The sequence below is a fragment of the Dipodomys ordii genome, unplaced genomic scaffold, assembly GCF_000151885.1.
Source record: "Dipodomys ordii isolate 6190 unplaced genomic scaffold, Dord_2.0 Scaffold8, whole genome shotgun sequence".
In the NCBI taxonomy this organism is placed as follows: domain Eukaryota; kingdom Metazoa; phylum Chordata; class Mammalia; order Rodentia; family Heteromyidae; genus Dipodomys; species Dipodomys ordii.
The window spans coordinates 3,148,041-3,165,986 of record NW_012267224.1 but is presented as its reverse complement, the minus strand read 5'-3'; the positions used below and the strand labels follow the sequence as shown (position 1 = coordinate 3,165,986).

General features: G+C 40.2%; 1 protein-coding gene across 3 annotated transcripts in view; it reads right to left on the bottom strand.

Annotated features, from left to right (window-relative positions):
• Positions 1-1,693: 1,693 nt before the first annotated feature.
• C1qtnf7 (C1q and tumor necrosis factor related protein 7) overlaps positions 1,694-17,946 on the bottom strand; it is an 86,197-nt gene continuing 69,944 nt past the window's right edge. For all 3 annotated transcript variants that reach the window (XM_013008965.1, XM_013008963.1, XM_013008966.1), the window contains 2 exons: positions 8,142-8,387; positions 1,694-2,649 (listed from right to left, as the gene is read on the bottom strand). In XM_013008965.1, coding sequence (XP_012864419.1) covers positions 2,018-2,649; positions 8,142-8,387 — 878 coding nt within the window. In that variant the 3' untranslated portion in view covers positions 1,694-2,017. The remainder of the gene's footprint in view (positions 2,650-8,141; positions 8,388-17,946) is intronic.

Below are 17,946 nucleotides of genomic sequence, written 5' to 3'. Positions count from 1 at the left end.
GGGGAAGGGGGGGAGGAGAAGGGTTGGGATTGGGGGGAGGGGGGAGGCTGGGAAGGGATGTGAAGGGTAAACCAAAGGAGGAGGCTGCAATGCTTAGTAAGAAATGAACGCATTATCCTGCCCATGTAATTGTAACCCCTCTGTACAGTATGTTCACAAATAAAAAATAAATTAAAAAAAAACAATGTCAACTAAAAAAAAAAAAAAAGCAAATTGGGCTCTGCCCACTCAACTCCCTGTCAGTGCCATCTTTGCTGCCCATGTGCTCTACAATGCCCGAGCCATCTTGGAATTTGGGAGTAAAGCATTCTTTCTCTTTCAAAGCATTTTTGTCACTATCTCCATTTTAGTACTTGGCATATTTTATGTTCTTTTCTAGAATGTATAAATGTGTGATGTCATTTCTTGTATCCTTAGAAATTTGGCGACGGAGGTAATGCCCTGCTCATCTTGGTGTTTTTCTGTATTCACAGAATGCAGCCTGGTGATTTACACGTAGCATCATTACAGTACTTATTCAATTAGTGAGCAGAGAAAATGATTCATAGAAACTTACCTGAAACAAAGGAGGGGGCAACAATGCTTGATAAGAAACACACTCATTATCTTGTCCTTGTAATTGTAACCCCCTATATGGTATTTCCACAATTAAAAAAAATATATGAAACTTACCTGAAAGGAAAGACAAAGGGAAGTTGATGACAATCCAGAGGAATAGCAGATGAGACAAAATCACGGATGAGAGTAACTGGGCAATTATAGTTCAGGTGGTGACAAAATGGCAGAGTGGATTGAGGAAGGTTTAGACTTGGAAGGCACAACTATTTGTTCAGATGTTTTGGCTTCTCTTCCCTTTCCTTCCTCTCATTCCTCCTGTCAGCGCACTAGTAATATAAGGGGATATGTTCTCGGCATCATTTGAATTTAAGATTTAGGGAATTCATAGGAAATACACGTCTTATTACAATGTAAAGTGGTGTCCTTATTTGTGAGAATGCTCTTAGGAAAAATCTTGGTCCTGAAAAATCATTAGGTAAAAGGAGTTGGGAGGATGATCCATTAGCCATGCATCTCTGCTGTAACTGCCTTTTCCTAGGCTTTCTCTTTCCCTAGGCTTTTCACCTTTTTCAAATATAAATAACAATGATATGTTGAGGAAGGGATGGGAGAATACAATGTTTAATTCTTTGCTTGGACTCTATTACACACACATACATATGCACACACACACACACACACACACCCAACCCCCCTCTTGGTATGCCTACTGTCTTTCTAAGTATAAAATCTTCTCTAAATCACAGCCCCAGAAAAAGCAGGTTCTGTGCACACTTAGCCTCATTGAGTCAATCTGCTCTTCCCAATGAATTGTGGCCATGTGCTCACCACATGCGAGCATGAATGAAGGTAAGGTTTTTGTCTTAACTCATATTCCTTCTGATGTGGTGCCATTGTGTCTGGCCCTTACCCGTCTCACTGAATGTATACAAGTGGGTGAATATACACAAGCATGAAAGAATGAATAATCGAACAAAGAAATTTATCATTTCACTTTAATTTGCTTCAAAAAATACTCAGCATCTCTTATCTGTGTTTTGGCCTATAGCCATTTGAGAATTGTCAAAGACTTTGGTATGTTATGATTCTCAAATAACAGACAAAAACATAGTTTTATGAAGATTTAATAAGGCAATAACATTGCCAGCTGATTTTTATCATTAAGGACATTTAATAAATTTTTTGTTAACATTGTTTTCAATTTGTTTAAATATTTATGAACATGACTTTCCAGAGAAAGCAATATCTGGAGGCTATTCTATAGAGTCATCTTGGTGTGGTTGCAACTCTTTGGTGTTTTACCTTGTTTTGATAAATTCTGCCAGAACTATTCCTTAAAAGCTGCGGAGCGGCTTTGGTGCCCCTTCCTTCCCGCTTGATCCATCTTCCTGGCATCCCAGATGAAAGCCAAGTGACAGCCACAGTGATCTTGGAAGATTCAGGTCCCTCCATGTGGTGTTCACAGTTCATCATCTTCTGATAGGGAATCCAGATAATCCGAGTCAACGTAGAGGAGAAATCCAGAAAATAAGCTATCTGCCCAGCCTGGGTCTGAGAAGAGGCCATTCTGGTCATTGAAGAAAATCTCCAGCCAGACTTCATCCTCAGGCTGCAGGTAGATGACGGTGGACCCGGAAGCGACGTCGTGGTTCCCCGTATTGGCATCGAAGGTCCTTATCCGGTACTGTCCATTGTGGACCAGCCCGATGGCTAGGTGCTTGTTGGCCAACGTGATATCATAAGAAAAATAATAGATTCCTGGGAAAGCGCAGATGAACTTCCCGGTGGCGGGGTTGTAGTGCTCCCCCTCATTGAAGAGAACCTTGTTAAATAGGATAGGCAGTCTTTCTTCAGGGTAGCTGGTTGTGATGCCCACGGAAAAGGCGGACTTGAGCACCAGGCTGCCGCATCTGCACACGCCGGGCAGCCCGGGCTGGCCCTGTTCTCCACGATCTCCCTTGGCTCCAGGAGGGCCCACCGGACCAACTTCTCCTTTCTCTCCCTCGGGTCCCATGGGTCCTTTCTTCCCGGTCTCTCCTTGGTCCCCTTTCTCTCCAGCAAGACCCAGGGGTCCGGTCTTACCTCTTAGACCTTCAAAAAGAGTTGATAATTTGGATCAATGGTTTCTTTAAAGAGTTACTAACAGCTTACCCACATCATCTCAGCACAACCTAACGAAGAGACCTGCATGCAACAGTGTATCTCTAAGTAAGAAATCCTTTAAGAATCCTTAGTGCACTAAAAACATAGAAACATTTAAACAGAATTTTACATCCATTTTCACAAGTATGAGAGTCTTCATTTACGCCATGACTAATGCAGATAATTAACCCTCACTTTCCCGATGAATCCTTTGCTTCTCACCAACATCCAGGTACTGGTGGCTGTAGGAAGAATTCATTATGATAATCTTACTCCCTACAGGAAGTTCTTGAGGGTGGGGGTGGGGGCAAGATAGAACCAGACAAGTCCTTAGAAACTATTTCACCTCATTTTTTATTAGTATTAATAATAAAAGAATCACAATGAAGAGTACTTATATTTATTAATCATTTACTATGCAGCAAGAACAATGTTTCATTTGCATGCACTGTCTTATTGACATCTTACAAGCGGGAGGCAGGTGGGAGAGAATGCAGTCTTGAGATTCAAGGCATATGTTGAAAAATTAAGAAAACTGAGGGAAGGGAGGTCGAGGGGGAGGAAAGATTGAGAAAGGGGTGACATTGATCAAGAGGCCCTGCGTTCATGAACTGCTTTGTTGAATGGCAGCTCCTTTGTGCAACTACTTAAAGATCATGCAAGTATATTAAACAACAGAAAACCCAAACAACAAAAAAGGAAATGAATGCTAAACTGAACCCCATTTTTTGCATGACTATCTAAAGATAATAGGATAAATCACTAAATAAAGGAATCCCACAAAGACTTTACGAAAACGCAGGAACTTCTACTTCCACTGTCAATGAGGAAAGTGAACCATTGAGAAATCAGTTTGTTTAAGGGGACTGATGATTAGTGAGCAATGGCAGAAGATCTGAACTCATTCCTGCTTTACTCAGCTGCCTCTGTCTCCACCACTGGGAGTGTGGTCGGAGTGTAAATTGTAAAGGGTGGGGCTGGGAAGGTGGCTCAGTGGTAGAGCGCTTGCCTTGCATGCTCAAGGCCCTGGGTTCGATTCCTCAGCACCACATAAGCAAAAAGAAAAAAGCCGGAAGTGGCGCTGTGGCTCAAGTGGTAGAGCGCTAGCCTTGAGCTGAAGAGCTGAGGGACAGCACCCAGGCCCAGAGTGCAGGCCCCACGACCGGACCAAAAAAAAAAAATTGTAAAGGGTGGCTGATGCCTGGAGAAGGCTCAGTATGCTATACTAACAAAAGTATTATGAGTGTCACCACCGTATAATAAATCCTTTTAGTCCCAGAGTAATGAAGAAGCATGCTTGCATAGCACGTTGGGACTCCAACCCACGCCATCCTCCTCACCCTCTGTCCAGCTATCTCTTACCTTTGGGGCTGAACTCAAGAATCCTAATTCTGGCTGACTCTGCTGTGTGGTTGGATTCTTTTAAGCAAGGCCTTTGAGAGTTTTTTCTTTTCATCAGTTGTGGGGCTCAAACTTAGAGCCTGGGTGCTATCCCTGAGCTTTATCACTCAAGGCTAGCACTCGACCACTTTGAGCCACAGCACCACTTCTGGTTTTCTGGTGGTTATGTGGAGATAAGAATCTCATGGACTTTTCTGCCTGGACTGGCTTCAAATGGTGATCCTCAGAACTCAGCCTCCTGAATAGGTAGAATGACATGTGTGAGCCACTGGCATCTGGCTGAATTTTATTTTATATGTAGAAGAGAAGTAATAGTTGTGAAAGGATCTCAACAAATTCAAACTCACCACAGGGTTATTTTCTGTATGTCCAAGTTATGTTCAAATTTTTATATCTGAATATCCACTAAAGGCTAAATGCAAAAGAAAGAAAGAAAGAAAAAGGTGGGCTCAGTTGGAAGTAAAAGGCAAATATACTTTTTTTTTGGGTAAAAATAGGAATGACTCAATATCATAAAAGGATGTTATCTAGTTTTATGAGCAATTCCATTGAACAAATAGTGCTTATATAAGAATATTTTCTCCTAAAGGAACCAAATTTTCAGTAATCTGTAATGTACTTTTGCCGTCAGAGAAAATAGTTGATGCAGTTTCTCTTCTTAACCATGTTTTTGTTCTCAAGAATTTTTATGAAGCCAAGGCTTTTTAATCTTGATGGTGTTTTGATATCATTTATTTGCATGTTACACATACGTCAACATTGTTGTTTTCCCCAGTTAGTTGGCAAAGTCAGCAATAGAGTGTTCTGGACAATGTAAATGGAAGGGAAATGAAATCTGTATCTATCCTTAAGACACCAAGTACTCTGTTTTAATAATTTTTGGAAAGCAGCTGTTCAACAATTTATGATGCATACTTCTGACTAACAATGTGATTCTTTCTTGGTGAGTTGGGATTGCTGTCTTATCCCCTAGCTGTAGATGGGTTTTGTTGTTAAGTTAAAACTCTACTAGTTCCAGCAAGAACACATTCTGATATCTTTTTATTGAAATAAGATATTAATAGTTTAAAATTTCCTTGTTCATTTTTTTGGGTAGAAATGGAACAGCCAAGCTATTTTGCTATTAAGTTAACTTCAGAATCAATGTCTGTGGCTTTTAAATGATCATTTGTCTTCATTAGGAGCTGCACTTTCTTTCTCTGTTGTCATCATTGGCCTTTGATGCATTAATCAGGGGGAAAACAAAGGAGGAGGCAACAATGGTCAATAGGAAATATACTCATTCCCTTGCTCATGTAACTGTAACCCCTCTGTACAGCATTTTTGCAACAAAAAAGTGCACAAAATTACACGAAAAAATCATTTTGGTCCTAGTAATGATTTTAAACCTAAGATTTCATTACAAACTCACTCCTCCCACCTCTGATTTCCAGCAAGTCACTCCTTGTCTGATTTCAAATATTCCATTTGTTAATATGGAGAAAATGAGCCTAAGTCTACCCCAAACCTAGAGGCAAAGTAGTCAGTGGTTCTGGGATAAAAACCTGTCAGCCATAGTTATTGGGTCTAAAGAAGGAGCTTGATCTTTCGCATTTTAGCTTCCCAATGTTGAAACTACTGAGATTGAATCATAAGAAGTATTGGACTGCAAATAATAGTAATGGAGTAATATTAGTATTTGAATCATAACATTGGAATCTCAATGCTTGGATTTTCTATAACAATATTTAGTATGCTCAACTGCTGGCTGATCATCATGGATCATTAATTTACAGCAGTTATTCATTTTTTTTCTGAAAAAGAAAGTTCATATGTTCAGGACCTACAGATTAAGACTAGAAAGAAGGGAGGAATTATTTTCCCTACTCAGATAAATGCTTGCATAGAGAGGAGAATTCTGAGTCATGGTTGGTTAATGCTTAGCTACTATAGCCCAGATAGAAAGAATTTCTTCTTAATTCCCCATGAAGTATGTTTTTCTGTATTTGACCTTCCATGTCATCTACCTAGCCACCATTTATGGATTTTTGCATATACTCAGAAAGCAAGGTAACTGGGTGTCGGTGGCTCATGCCTGTACTCCTAGCTATTCAGGAAGCTGAAATCTGAGGATCAAAGCACAGGAAAAAAAGTTTGTGAGACTCTTATGTCTAATACATAAAAAGCTGCTAGCAGAGTTATAAGTACATGAACATAGATGGATTGGTGGAGATGGGGTATAACCACATATGATTCCAACTGTAGGGATTCAAAATACTTAAATCTGAGATAACACTAAAATTTCATGGGACAGCTTAAATACTTTTAGCATACCATATGGCTATCTTTGCAGATCTAAATATAACAGCTAACATTTACTGAGTGCCTACTACATAGCAGGTATGCTCCGAAGTGTTTGCATGTATTCTTGTTTTCGTGCTTCACAATCACCTTTACTATTACTGGCTTAAAACAAGGGAATTGAGAGAGATTAGAAAGGCTTCCCCAAGAATAAGTAACTGAAAGAGCCAAGATCTCTCTCTCTCTCTCTCTTTTTCTTTCTCTCTCTCTTATTGTTAGTATAAGGGAGATTTTTCTGACTTCAATGTTTATACATTTGGCAATGATATTATTTCTAGATACAGTAAAACTAAATGTATCAGTAATATCTCACCATAATCTTGATGCTCTTATCTGTTTCCAAAGAAATTCCTGGCTCAGTGGTAACCTGTCCTCTAGACAGAGCCTTTGGAATAATTACATTTAGGGTCTAGATTCAAGGTTCTGATGTTGTATCTTTACTTACAGATATCTAATAGTGAACAGTGGATAGCTATTAGCTATTCATTTGTCAACTATTTCCTGCAAGGAAAATTCATTTATTTTACAATATCTGAATTTTGTTGTATTGTCTCACAGAAACCCAGGAAATCATGATGGTTAGATTAAAAGCATGGTTCCTAGAGCTAATGACTTCTCCCTCCCTTCCTATTCTTTGTCTCAACTTTACCTTCAGAAAGTTGTTTTCAAAGATTGATTCCAAATCCCATCCTCTTTTAAAAGTTCACACAGCCTGTGTGGAATTTCCACGTGGCTTACCTTGAAGGGGAGAGCACAGTCTGGCAAGCTTCCCAGGCCAACTTATTTGTGGGAGGACAAAAGTGAGAATTATGGAAGGGCGAGGGGACAGTTGTGTTGCTGTCAGGAGCTGTTGAAGTCTCAGTTTTCACTACTACAGGCCAGGAGGAAGGCGGTGAACTGGGAGAGATAGCAATGTGAGGCTACTGTCATTTCATCTGTGAAAAATAAAGTCTAGAATCCTGTGTGGGGGGAGGGGGATCTATATTCAGTGTATCAGTAGAGGACAGAATGACACTGGATGTCTGGCTTCTCATTTTCAACTGTGTTCAGTTTGTAGACCTCTCACCCTGCCCATCTGTCTCTCTATCCATGCACTGAGCCATTGTTTGGAGCTAGAATAGCTTGGTTACCTCAGGCATCTAACATCACAGTCTACCTCTGGCAGACATGAATATCGCACCTGCTATGCCTGTTGCCTCTAAACCATTTGATCATGTCACGGGATTCCTCACTCCCCTATACGCTAATGTCTGTCTGAGTTGTCATGTAATAATGTAAGGATTCAGGTCAAAAGATCAATGCAGTATCTGAAGAACAGTAAGGACTGAATAATATTTTTTCTTTCTGTGGGTAATGGGGCTTGAACTCAGGGCCTATATACTGTCTCTGAGTTCTTTTGCTCAAAGTGGGTGCTTAAACAATGGAAGTTGACGTACAGCTCCACTTCCAGCTTTTTAGCAGTTAATTGGAGATAAGAGGCTCAAGGACTTTCCAGCTCCAGCTGGCATTGAACGATGACCCTCAGATCTCAGCTAGGACTAATTGCTAGGACTACAGATAGGCACCACTGGTGCCTAGCTAAATTCTTATGATGAATAATGGTGAGATACAGAAGAAAAAAAGAAGGAGCAAAGACAGAAGGAATCGTTTCCAGGTGGGGGTGAACGAGGTGTATTTTTTTAATGGAGTTCATATATTACCTGCAGTTCCCTTTTCACCTTTCTCTCCCTTCCTGCCATCTCTGCCATCTCTTCCCGGAAGGCCAATGCGGCCATGGGGCCCAGGTGAACCATTTGCTCCAGGAGGGCCTGGAGGTCCAGATAAGCCAGGGATGCTACAGATGTACTTCGGGCTGTAGTTCTCTCCTTTGGCCTGGTTGCCCCGAGGCTGTCCACTTGCACAGATGGCAAAGCTTGTAACATAGAGCAAGACAAACATCTTTGGCTCTGGAAGAGAAACACACACAGACATAAAGGCACCCTCTCAGGGTGAGGGTTTCGCATAATCCGTTCCGTCTGCGCGTGAAGAGACACATTTGTGAGAACTCACTCCAGCGTGTGTCTTTTCCACATGTGTAAGGCTCTCTTCCCCTTCCCTCCCCCTCCCCCCAGCCCCATGGCAGGCTGCTAGCACATGCTTTTGACACAGAGTTCCCACTGCCCTGGTGCAGATGAAGGACTGGTTTATGTTTTTTCAATGAAGTTTTTGCCAAATTATCCCTTTAAAAAATAGCAAATGAAAGGTGGAAAGGAATAAGATCAGTATTGGAACTGTTGACCCACTTGGAGACGAGATGATTGCTGCTCAAGAGGTTTTTGTTTTTGTTTTTGGTGTCAATCCTGGGGCTTGAACTCAGGGCCTGGATACTAACCCTTAGCTTTATCGCTCAAAGCTGGTATTCTACCACTTGAGCCATGCTCCACTTCCAGAATTTTGGTGGCTAATTAGAGATTAGAATCTTAGACACTTTCCTGTCTGGTGGGCTTTGAACTACCATCCCGGCCCCCTCTCAGTTTACTCCATGCATCTTCCCAGCCCTTTTTGTCAATGATGTACAGGAAATGAGACTGTGACACATCCATAATCCCTTAACAATTGCAGTATGTCAATAATTGTTCTTTCTAACAAGTTATTCTTGACATTAAATATCATTGCTTTGCTCTGTACTTTTATGTATAGAGCCACCCATTATGTTGTTTTCAGTGTTCTGTCAACATAAACACCATCTGGATATCACTCTGACTAATCTCTGCATGCATCCTGGGTCATTTTCTTAGGATTCTTGGGCTTTTGATAACAGAGTGAAGGAAAAGGCATTTTTTCAGGAAAACCATCTTTTTCACTCGATAATCATGGGTAATGCCAGTTCACATTAATTGGAGTACTGCGCATATCCGGAGGGGAGTCTCAAACTTTAATTTAAAATCTGCAGGATATAATGCTGTGGCGCCCCATTAAGCTGTTAGCACTCGGGGTCAATTAAAGAGCTGTGTGAAATTAAGCCATGCGTGGGGCCACGCTGCTCTGAGCGAAGCAGGCAGCAGCGTGCCTCAGTTCTAATTTAATAGGACTTGGGTTCACCCTCCAAAGCTGCAAGTGGGGAAGGACTAGTCCTTTATTCGTAGGGCATCTGGAATACAGGCTGAGGGTGGATGGAGAGGGACAGTATAGGCTGAAGCAACCTGATATTTTAAGGTAAATATATGATCCTTAGGATGAACAAAAAAGCCAAGCCTGAACATGAGTGCCCCTCGCCCCCCACCAAGTTCCAGCCCCAGTACTGGTATGTGTGCATGCATGTGTGTATGTGTCTGTGTGTGTGCACACTCACACACACACCACCACCACCACTGGAACGAGGTAATCAATTCAGTACACAGCATAATCTAACTACAGAATATTTTAAAAATCCCCTAAAGAAAATATATCCATTAGTAGGCATGGCTCAATATGTTTTAAAGCATTACATTATGCAAATGTATGTGTACAGTGTACTAAAGTGCAGTTTTTATTTTATACTTTCGTGCTTCTTTAGAGTTAGAAAAATCAAAGCTCTGGAAACAATGCTAATCCTAAAACAGGTCTGTTCGGGCTGCTAATTGGAGATTTTTTTTTGTCTTATATTTCTGTAGAGACAACAATGTAACAAGATTTTAGCTTTTAAAACACATATTTAAAAACACATATTATATACCAGAGCTTTCATGTTAATGATTGTTTTGAATCTTTAAGGCCGAATTGTTGACTAGTAGTAGAGACTGGTTCCTAAAGTTTTCAGTCAAAGGATCTTTTGTTTGCTAATCTAGTGATGGGAAACACTTGGAGAAATATTATTTTAGTCCATGTAAGGGTTGTGCTAGCTAACACTTTCATAGATTGAGATATCCTTTTGGAAATTACTAACAACATATAAATGTACTTTTGCTTCTAGAAAGAAAAAATGCTGATGGAAATGGAAAACATTATAGCAATTCTCTAAAAAAGTTAAATATGAAGTTACCATAGAACCTAGCAATTCTACTTCTGAGTATATATTCAAAATGAAGTAAACCTAGAGACTCAAACAGATTTTAACAACATTATCTGTGGTAGCCAAAATGTGGAAGTAGCCAGTGTCTAGTGACCAATGATTGGATAAACAAAACATAGTAAACACATACAATGAAGCATTATTTGGTCTTATAAAGGAAGGATCTAATACAGCATGGGTGAATGAGCCTTCAAGACATCATGCGATCCGACGTTAGCCACTCACCAAAGGACAAACATGCATGATTTCTATCACGTTCTTTAGTCACATTTAGAGAGGCTGAGATTCTACAGTCTCTCTGTGGCGGTGCCTGAGCTATCCTAAGATGGTACCATCAGGATTTGAACTGAGTTTCTTTTTTGTCTCTGAACCCTTGAGGGAGGGAAGCTATCATATCCGATTTCAGGACAAAGGGCTGGATTCGATTGTTAATTCAAGTAGAAAATGCATGTTGCCTGGAAATCATTGGAAAGGGAATAGGTGACCAGGGAGAGGCAACACAGGACTTCTTGTCCTCCAATGTGGAGATTTCATTCCAGTAAGGCTTTGTTCTTTCCTGGCTATATAAGGAGAGGTGCTGACTTGGAATAGGATAGGGCCTTTACCTGTCCACACGCAGTTTCTTCTGTGATGCAGCTCTGATGTTCTTTCCTTTGGGATCCTGATTTCCTCTGTTGAACTGTTTTTCCTGTGTCAATCAGCTCCCTGGCCTTAACACTAGACAGGTCCTCACAAAGGTCATGCAATATCTGGTGTCATGGCTTGGTCCCTAGCAATGAGCAAACTCACATTGTAGGACAGAAACTGGGCGGTGATAGTAGAGGCCGAATAAAGAACGAATGAAGGAAAAAAAAGTATATATTCATCAGTGTTTAGTATTATCCAAGTTCACAATTTATAAAGTTTGGGCTTTTTTCAAATGTAATATGATGGTACCACAGAAAAAAAAATCCTAGTATTTACAAAATATTTAATAGTCTACAAAGCCATGCTAAGTTCTTGTCATCCTCCTAAAGACCTTTAGCCCCATGGAAGCAAGGTCCAGGAGCCATTGTCCATGGTTGTGAACTAGAGTCAGACCAGAGATTTAGAACAAGGTCCCCACTTTTCCTGGATTCTTAATATAGAATCACCTGTTTAATATACTAAAAATCTACCCTAAGGAAGACAAGCCACTGCACCTACATTTGCCAAAATTCTACAAAGAGGAAAAACATGCCATACCGTGATCTGAGCTGGTTTCCTTCAGGATTCTCAGTGCATAAGGGATCTGAGGATCTTTCATGAGAGTTCAGTGAAAAACTTGCTTTTGGTACCAGACAGAATGGTGGGTCCAAGTTCTCAAAAGATTTCTGAAATAGTTGTGCTAAAAATAGTCCCATATAATCCCAAAGAGCCAGAGAGGCCCTGGAAGTCATTCATCCAGCAAAGCTCAACTCAGGGACCAGTTAAAACGACTGTTTTCTTTGGGATAAGCTCCAAATTCTTGCTTTCCTTGACTGGTCAGTTTTGAAGCTTCTCCATCTCTGATGTGCTGTGGCCTCGTTTTCAGATTGGTTTATTTAGTGCTTTCCCTGTTCATTTGTTTTCCATTGAGTGGAGGGTCCAGGAAAAAAAAAATGACTCTCAGCTTGGAAATGAGAGTTGTTAAGTTAGAGAAAAGAGTCGATTCCTATTAGAGAGTTTCTGATGGAGAATCTTTAGAGTCTAGACCCAGGTGGTGTCCTGGAAGAGCTAGGGGGCACTACTCCAATTCTTGGTAAACATGGCAGGAAAATGGTCCTTCGCTCTATCGGTTGCATGAAAGTAAGAGGGAATGAGTACCATACTGACGTTTTCTTTGTTCTTTGTTGAATGGATAAATGATTGAGGATTTTCAGACTAATGGGCCTTTGTTCCCACAAAGAACCCATCATAACAACTCAAAAAGAGGAACGATTGTCCAACGTCTAAGACTAGTCATCTTTGGTGCAATCAATTTCTTTGTGTCTTTTTCATAGGGATTTCTCATATCTCCTTGGCAACAGCAATATATAATTCATAGATGTCATTTATGGAGCTTAAGTGACTGGAAAAAAAATCTTGTTTTTATCTTGCTTTCTCCCTTATTCTTTTCAAGCAAGGAGAACTCTAAAGGAAAGAATTGTTTCCAAGAGTTAGGGATGTGAATACAGCCCTCACATTTAACCAAAGACAGCAGTGGACTGATAGGGTTTATTCTTTGTCGTAATTACCCAGGAAATGGTCTTTTGAATTTGCTGTCTTTCAATATCTGAATGCTGTCTTGGCATGGCAATAAAATACCTTGAGCATAGAGGCAAGTCACTTTTTATTTGTGAATTAGGGTAAAATAACATCAGAGTCCCTCAATTGTTTTCTCATCCTCAAAGTAAAATGGTGAGCCTGCATAATTTCTAAGATCCTTATAATTCTGAATATTCTCTCACAAGGTGTATCAATTGCCAGTTTTAATTTCAGGTGGTCCCAACTTTTAATATGTGTATTTGTTTATAAGTAATGATCTGTTCTAGAAAGGGTTTTTGTCATTCAATTTTTGGAAAACAAAATCTCTGCCACAGAATTTGAGTAATTTTGATGGCCAATAACAGGATAGATGTGGTCTCATCTTTCTACTCATTTAGTCATATGTTGGCATAATTTATGGATACTCATATTTGTGTGTGTTTGTGTGTGTACAGTTCAGATTTTTTTAAATCTTTTTTTTCATGTCAGTTCTAGGGCTTGAACTCAGAGCCCGAGTGCTGTCCCTGAGCTTCTTTTGCTTAAGGATTGTGTTCTACTAATTGAGCCATAGTGTCATGTTCCAGGGTTTTGGTGATTAATTAGAGAAAAGAATGTCACAGACTTTCCTTCCTGGGCTAGCTTTGAGCTGTCATCCTTAGATGTCAGCCTCTTGAGTAAAGGCATGAACCACCAGCACCCAGCTTATTTTTTTTAAGCTAGTATCACTTACTTGGATTCCATCCAACTAGTGGATTTCATCTCAATATGTCCATATAGGCATAAAATGTAACTTGATCAGATTTCTCTTTTGTTACTTCCCTCAAATCAGTCTCAACAAGCTCCACTGTTCCATATTTATGTATGTACATAATAGAAAATTATTTTTTAACCCGTAATAGCTGTATAAGTTAAAGGGAATCAGTGTGATATTTCCACACATACATATAGCATGTCCTGATCAAATGTAATTTTCTTTTATACTACCCTCCCCCATCCTAATCTCTATTAATCACTATTCTGCATTCATGTTTATCACATTTGAGGTGACAAGATTTCTCATCTTTTTTTAATTGAAGAATTAAAAAAAATTGTCAAGGTGATGTTCGGAGGAGTTACAGTTACATAAGTAGGGTAGTGATTACATTTCTCTTTTATTCTGTGATTTTTTTATTGTAAAAATACTGTACAGAGGGGTTACAATTAAGTGATTACATTTCTTGTCTCATTTGTTACCCTTTCCCTCATTTTTCTCCCTCTTTCCCTTCCCTCAACTCCCCAAGTTGTACAGATCAGCCAACATATTGTCTTGTGAGTATTGCTGTTGCATAGATTCTCCCTTTGTTCTTTGACATTTCATAGTATTTTCTCTGCTTGCAACATTTTATTTTTGCCCTTTTTAAAAAATATTTTTTATTTCAAATAACTTAATTTATGTCTTTCTGGATTTATTTATTTATTTTTAATCCACAGAGAATGAATCTTTGAAATGTTCTCTTCCAACATTCACAACTTAGATATGGGTAACACTTGCTGGTCTCCATTTCATTTGGTCATTTTCACACATAGTTAGCAGCATTGGGGGAGAATCGATGCATAGAAAAACATGCTGCAGGGAGCTCTGACTTTGAGAAACATGTGATTCGGAGTTTCCCTGCCACTCACCGGAAGACCAAGGTCTTAGGCCATCTTCTCTAGGCAGGCCATTTCCCCTGAAAGTGTGTGCTTTCATTTCCCTATTGAATTCAGCTCAAATCTAGTCAGTGTTCTCATGGCACATAACAATGTGCAGCTCTCAAAAATGCAGAACATAATTGTAGCTTTTATAGTTCCTAGTGTGTAAATACTTTACTATGGTCAATTTCTAGGTACCGATTTGACACTGACTGAATGCAGTGCTGAGAAGCTATGTGCAGAATTAGCCCTATTGGCTGCTAAAATGGGCTCTGCACATCACACCAGTCATTGATCTCTTGGTCTCTCTCTCAACTCTATCCCCTTCATTCCTCCCCAACTCCCCCCACTCCTCTCTCTCTGTCTCTCTTGTTATTCTCCCCACCCCGGCCATGGCAAACCACAGACTTTGTTTCTGACACTATACTTTTGCCTTTTTGGACTATAATACCAATGCAATGCCGGGTGCTGGTGGCTCACACCTGTAATCCTAGCTACCCAGGAAGCTGAGATCTGAGGATCGAGGTTCAAAGCCAGCCCAGGCAGGAAAGGCCGTGAGACTCTTATCTCCAATAAACCATCAGAAAACCCTAAGTGGTGCTGTAGCTCAAGTGGTAGAGTATTTACCTTGAGCTGAAGAGCTGAAGGACAGCTCCCAGGCCCAGAGTTTAAGCCCCACAACTGACAAAAAAAATGCAATATCCAATATGCGTACTTTTGAAGCTTTCCTATATAACAAAACATACCGCTTTAAAAATTTTTTTAAACAAATGGTTGTACAAGAGGGTTATGATTTGGCCCATCCATTTTCATGTCTGGTGCATGTGGATCAGAGTCACCTCTTACCTCTACCTCTTACCCCCATATTGCTTTTCAGTGTTACCCATGTTGCTGTGTTTTCCTTTGTAGCCGAGTGTTCCATTCTGTCATTGTACCACAAAGGGCCTATCCATGTCCTTCGTGCATGATGAACGTTAGTTTTCTTTCCAAGTCTTGTTATTCTGAACTAAAGCTACAATAAGCAGTCATGTATTGAGGTCTTTGTGTGTGGCTCTGTTTTCACTTGTGATTGGAGTTTCTAGGTACTACATTAAGCTTATAAAGCTTGATGCTAAGTTTATTTTACTTTATAAGAAACTGCCAAACTATTTTAATGGAGGCTCTGCCTGCCAATTTGCATCTTCAGCAACATGTATGAAAGTTCTAGTTGCTCCTTATCCTTGTCATCCTTCAGTGTTATTGCCTTTGCTTTCAAAATTTTGCCCCATGAATTGGTGTGTGGTGGTGTCACAATGTCTTATCTGTGTTTCCTAATCATCTCTTCATGTAATTATTTGTTACCCATAGATCTCCGGGGAAACATCAGTCAAATCATCTCTTTTCTACATACTAGGTTTTTTTTTTTGTCTTATAAGAGTTCTTTGTGTGTTCTAGATATATTTCAGATGTTTTTTGCAAATACTTCCCCAGCCTACAACTTGACTTTAAAGCTTCTCAACATCTGTTGAACAGAAGTATTTAGTTTCAATTAAATTCAATTCTTTCACGGTGATTCTATCTTTGCTGACCCCAGGTTACAAGTGTGTCCTCAAGGAAATTTTTACCGTGAGATATTTCACATTGAAGTTGACAACACAGTTAAAGTCAGTCTTCATCTGTGAACTCAGAGCCTGGATGCTGTCCCTGAACTTTTGAGCTCAAGGCTGGTGCTCTACCACTTGAGCCACAGCTCCGCTTCTGGTTTTTTAGTGATTAATTGGAGATGAGTCTCACAGATTTTCCTTCCTACTCTTGATTTTGAACTGTGATCCTCAGATCTCAGCCTCCTAAGTAGCTAGGATTATAGGCGTGAACCACCAGCACCTGGCTATGAACTATTCTTGTAGAAAGTCAGGCTGAGACCTCTGATAACAATCCAGAAAGCCAATCTCTAACTCTTGTAACCTCCATCCCCAAATGGCTGGGATTGATTAGTGACCAATAACTGACATATTCCTTAATTTTTGTCTCCATTTCTGATTTAAGTCCAACCAGGGCAAGCTAGACCTGCCCCTCTCAGCAGGCACACAGCATGTCCCATTTCTAGCCAGCTGTGTCCAGCTTTCCCACACCACAGCCTCTGGTCAGGACACATCTTGAGCCTTCCCAGTTTTCATAAGACTTTCCCACTTCTCTCCCCTTTAAGCCTCTGAATAAGCACAAGTGACAGAGGCACGCCTCCTGGGAAGCTCTGGATAAAGAGCCTTTGCTTGTTCTCATGTGGCGGGTCCTTCTTTGATGTGCAGATGGCCTTTGCTTCATTTCTCAGCCGGTGGGAATACTAGCAGGAAGATGAAGGTCATTTATTGGATCCCCCATCTATATGAGAAAACCAACCTCTACTTTTAAAAGATTTGCAGCCGGGTGCCAATGGATCATGCCTGTCATCCTAGTTACTCAGGAGGCTGAGGATCTGAGGATCACAGTTCAAAGTCAGCCTGGGCAGAAAAGTCCACAAGATTCTTATCTCCAATTAACTGTCAGAAAAAGCTGCCAGTGGCATGGTGGCCCAAGTGTTAAGAGTGCTAGCCGAGGGAAAAAAAGCTCAGGGACAGCGCCCACACTCAGAATTCAAGCCCCAGGTGTGGCAAAGAAAAAGAAAAAGATTTACAGCTTCTTAGGGGAATCTGGCTTTTTGCAAGAATTACATCTGCTACAGATCCAAGTACAGTAATGCACACCTTACAAAAAGCATCTTGGAGCAATGAGCCTTCCTTACTCATCTTTATGTTAGCCACATGCAGCCATGGGCTTGAATCCAGAAATGTCAATATTCAATAGTTGATATTTAAAATTTATTTTTTATTGTGAAAATAATGTACAGAGGAGTTACAATTACATGGGCAAGATAATGAGTACATTTCTTATCAAGCATTGTAGCCTCCTCCTTTGTTTCCCCTTCCTATCCCCCACACCCTCACCTATCCTTCCCCCTCCCCCCCACCAAAGTTGTAAAGTTCGTTTTTCCACATAATGACTTGTACATCTCATTTTTGCAATGGGTCCACCTGTATCCCTATTTAAACCATTTGTTTTTTCCCTTCCCTCCACAAATTATACCAACATCAAATACAGTGAAAGCAGGTGTTATACCATGGGGAGGGACATACAAAGCAACAAAGAAATAATCTTGTAAATGTGTTAGAAACAATTGCATGAAAGAAAAAAAACATTTGAATACATATCTTAGGGTTCATTTCCCTAACATCAACTTACCTGATCTTTTCTGCTTGACTCAGACATATACTAGTTATTGCAAATAAGGGAAACCATGGGACCTAAGTTTCTTTGGGCCTGGCTTACTTCACTTAATATAATTGTTTCCAAGTCTTTCCATTTCCTAACAAATGGGGCAATATCATCCTTTCTGATGGAGGCATAGACTTCCATTGTGTATATATACCACATTTTCTTGATCCACTCATCTACTGAGGGGCATCTGGGTTGGTTCCATATCTTAGCTATGGTAAATAATGCTGCAATAAACATAGTTGTGCTGGTAGCTTTAGTGTGGTCTTGTT